We start from the raw sequence: 3,834 nt of genomic DNA, 5'->3' as shown, positions 1-3,834 counted from the left end.
CAAGTAAGGGGAGCTTGGCATCACTGCGGAAATGCTACAGATGTAACCTAAGGGCAATGACATGAAAGCATTTCCTTTCTCGGATCAGACTCCCCGGTTTTCTGTCCTTCCACTCTGACACTCAACTGCATCTGGAAGAAAGCAGAGAAAAACTATTTTCTTTTCTTTTGAAGTAATCACAAATCCTTCCTCTCTTGTTGTTTAATGATGCTAAAAGATGTTTACATTTTGTTATAGAGGAAAATATCTTTGGTTATTATTGAAGTTCATTTAGCTCTTGGTTTCCTACTCGATTTTCAACTTCAGGCACCTTTTGTGTTACATAAATTCATCATGAAGTTTGGTAATCACTAAATACTAATAATTTATTTACCTTATTGATCAGCAGCTTTTGCATTAACTAGTTAGATGACAAATCCATTCATGGAAAATCAACAGCATAAAGCCAGAATACCAAGAAATAAGATGAGCTGTCCTGCTTTTGATACAGATGTGTTATTGACTGTCCTGCCCGCTTTTCAGAATATTTTAGAGCCTCACCACCACTACTGTAATTCTATCTACTTCCTTCTCTTTGATCTCCAGCAACAATGGATTCCAGCTGTGCCCTCCTCTGTCATCACTTTCAGGATTCTAGATGACCCTATAAACATTCCCGAGCTTCACAAGAATTTGGATATGCTTGTCACTTCCTTTTTTATTTTTTTAAATTAACTAGTATTTTTATTCACAGCTTGCAATTAGGACTTAACTTCAAAACATGTAAAACATAAACTTTGCTTGATAATTCAGAAATCTCGGAAGTAAAAAAAATCTATATTACTGACTTCAGAAAAAATCAGTCTCCCTAAATGCACTGCTCTGGTGCTGTACTCTGCACAAAGATGGTTATCTGTGCTAGTCTGAAGACAAACAGAAGCAGGAGGGCCGGATGGCATCTTTGAGATGAACGGGTTCAGAGAGGCATGACCCTTTGTAGGCAGTGTCCTACTTTGTTAGGTGCTACGCACTGTGCACTGGCTTCCCACGAGTACGGCCCAAGGACTCAGTCCTGCAGTTCTACGCCCGCTCTTTTTACTGGCCCTAGCAATCTGAGACTGTGATGTGTGGCAGCAGTGAGGTGGCTCCAGGACAAGGTACCTGTTGAGCAGCAGAAGGCTTGTGAGCACAAGCGCAGATTTCATGGAAGCTTGTCTGGGGGCATAATAACATCCCCTCCCACCCTGTATTTGGGATTAAGCGCAAATCTACCCAGCCTCACTTTCCTTCAGTAAATTCTTCACAATCCACTGCAAAAATCCAAGCTACTTCTCTTCCAAATGAGGCAGAAAGAGTTATTTCTATTTATAATCACTTGGAAAAGACATAATTAGCACCTATAGAAGTAAAAATCATCTGCGTCTTCAAGCTGTGCTATTCCCTTGCAATCATAATATTGTTACATGCTCTAGATCCTACATATTTCTCTGTGAAGTCCCAAGGAAATCAAAACCGCTGCACTTATCCCAGTAGAGTTGTTTTAGAGGCGACTGCGGCATGCGCGGAACTTTGTGCAGCAGGAAGTGCTGACTCTCACAGGCTCTCTGCAGGGTGTGTAACATTTTGTTCTGCATCAAACCACGGGCTCCATCTAAGCAACCCAGATGGAGACTGGGACCCTTTGCACCTCATTCCCCAGAGTAAACGCAGCTGACAGGGACCCCCACTGCAGCCACCTGCAGCCTGCTGGGGTGACCTGTGGAAATGCTAAAGCCAATACTGAGTGATGAAGCTTATCTTGGAGCAGAACATGTAGCAAAGACCTCTGTGCAGAGTTCAAACTGAATTATTTGCACTGCGGAGGATACAGATCCTGCCACCACTTTTTTCTCAGGGCTTTGTCTGAGTGGTGTGGACCCTTCTGAAGGAGAAGACCTCCATCTAGGTTTGATCATTTGAGCCCAGCCCACTCCATAACGCGATGCCATTCTCCTACCCCCAGGCCTGCATGCAGCTTCCCTCCCTGGCTTTTGACATAAAGTCTCTAGTTCTCCCTCACTTTTTTTTCTGCTAAGCATCACAGTAGCAGTAAGGAGGGCAGGGCCACTGGACAGGACAAGGGGAGAGGACAGGCATGCACAGTGGGCTCTGCACCCTCCATGTACCGCGGCACAGCTCAAGGTGCTGTATTCCACGTGGGGGTGGGAGGGCTGGGGGTGAGAAACCCGAAACGACTATCTGGAGGGTGGGCATGAGGGCATAGGCTCCAGCACAGATTGCAAGGGGCGACTCAAGGTCCTGTGGGGTCTGGGTGTGGGCAGTCCACACGCCACATGAAATGATACCTTGCTCGTCTCTATATTCTGTGAATGTGTCAATAAAGTAGTTGGTATGAGAAAACTGACGTGCAGTAACTCCTTCAGGCTGCCACTTCGGCTGTGACCTGGCAAGAGCGGGGAGTAACAGGAGGCAAGTACACTAGGGTCCAAGAAGCTGGCTAGGAGATGGCACTGGAGAAGAAGGATCCGTGGACAGGCTGGAAATACTGACGGAGAGGAGAAGATCTGGGAACAGGAGTGACATGAAGATGAGCAGAGCAGGAGCGCAGTAGTCTCGGGCACTGGGAAGTGAATGAACACCGGTGTTGCCTTCTCAGGTGGTCGTCTCAGAGCGGTGGCCTCGGGCACTGGGAAGTAAATGAACGCCGTTGCTGCAGTCTCGGGTGGTAGTCTCAGAGCAGTGGTCTTGGGTGCTGAGAAACGCCGTTGCTGCAGTCGGGTGGTTGTCTCAGAGCGGTGGTCTCAGGTGCTGGGAAGCGAGCAAAAGCTGTTCGGTTTCAGGCGCGGGGAAGTGAGCGAACGCCGTTGCTGCAGTTGCGTGGTTGCCTGGCAGTGGCAGTCTTGGGCGCGGGGAAGCAAGTGAGCGCTGTTGCTGCAGTCTCAGGTGGTCGCCTGGGAGTGGTGGTCTCAGGCATGGGGAAGCGAGCACGTGCTGGTGCTGCGGTCTCGGGTGGTCGTCGTGGAGCGGCGGTCTTGGGCATGGGGAAGCGAACGAACGCATGCAGCGGAGCAGGGCGGGCAGGACCTCCAGGCCCCCTTGCACCATGTCATGGCTATCGTTTGTGGCACAGGCGAGTCTCGCTCCTCGGTTCGGAGCTCGAGGTGAGGTGACCATCACCCCACCGGCACGGACAGCTACCACACCTGCCCCGGGAAGGCAGGACTGCAGCTGCCAGCATCCTGCTACCATGAACCATCGTGGAGAGGTGCTGCAGGGCCCCAGCACAGACCCAAGCCCCGCTGGGAATCACGTGGCCGCATGGTTGGTGCCACAGGCGTCAGGGCCTGGCCCAGCCCGGCTGCAGCTGCCCCCAGCGTCACCCCCAACACATGCAGCGCGCCCCCCGGCCCAGGCCCACTGCCACCGGGCCTCGAACCCCAGTACCTACAGGGGGAGGGAAGGAGGGGCTATGGGGGCGGAGCACAAGCAGGCCACGCCCCCGACGACGTTTGCAGTGCCCCTCCCTCCCTATCAACCCCGAGCGCGCAACGTGAGGCGACTCTCGCGAGAAGCCGTGCTTGAGGATAGGCGCCTGGAAGGCCTCGCGAGAGTTCCTGTTCTCCGCCGTAGCTCTCGCGAGAAGCCGTGCGCGAGGCCAGAAAACGGGAAGCCGTCGCGAGAGTTTTCTTTCCTTTCCTTCTCGTTCCGAGCCGTAACTCTCGCGAGAGCTCGAGCAGGCGGCAGGCCGGGGCGACAAGATGGCGGCTACGACGACTATCTCTCTGGTGAGCGCCTTGACTTCCTCCTTCTCCTCCACCCCTCTTCCCCGCCACGGCGCGGCCGGGCCCGGTCCGG

The 3,834-nt window shown here is 52.2% G+C and overlaps 1 protein-coding gene across 2 annotated transcripts in view; it reads left to right on the top strand.

Annotated features, from left to right (window-relative positions):
• The first annotated feature begins 3,662 nt into the window (after positions 1 to 3,662).
• Positions 3,663 to 3,834, top strand: part of PUF60 (poly(U) binding splicing factor 60) — a 33,809-nt gene continuing 33,637 nt past the window's right edge. For both annotated transcript variants that reach the window (XM_019528279.1, XM_019528280.1), the window contains exon 1: positions 3,663 to 3,764. In XM_019528279.1, coding sequence (XP_019383824.1) covers positions 3,738 to 3,764 — 27 coding nt within the window. In that variant the 5' untranslated portion in view covers positions 3,663 to 3,737. The remainder of the gene's footprint in view (positions 3,765 to 3,834) is intronic.

This window comes from Gavialis gangeticus, unplaced genomic scaffold (assembly GCF_001723915.1).
Source record: "Gavialis gangeticus isolate Ggan-Ray unplaced genomic scaffold, GavGan_comp1, whole genome shotgun sequence".
Lineage (NCBI taxonomy): Eukaryota > Metazoa > Chordata > Crocodylia > Gavialidae > Gavialis > Gavialis gangeticus.
The sequence above is the reverse complement of the archived record's forward strand: the minus strand, read 5'-3'. Positions and strand labels throughout refer to the sequence as shown.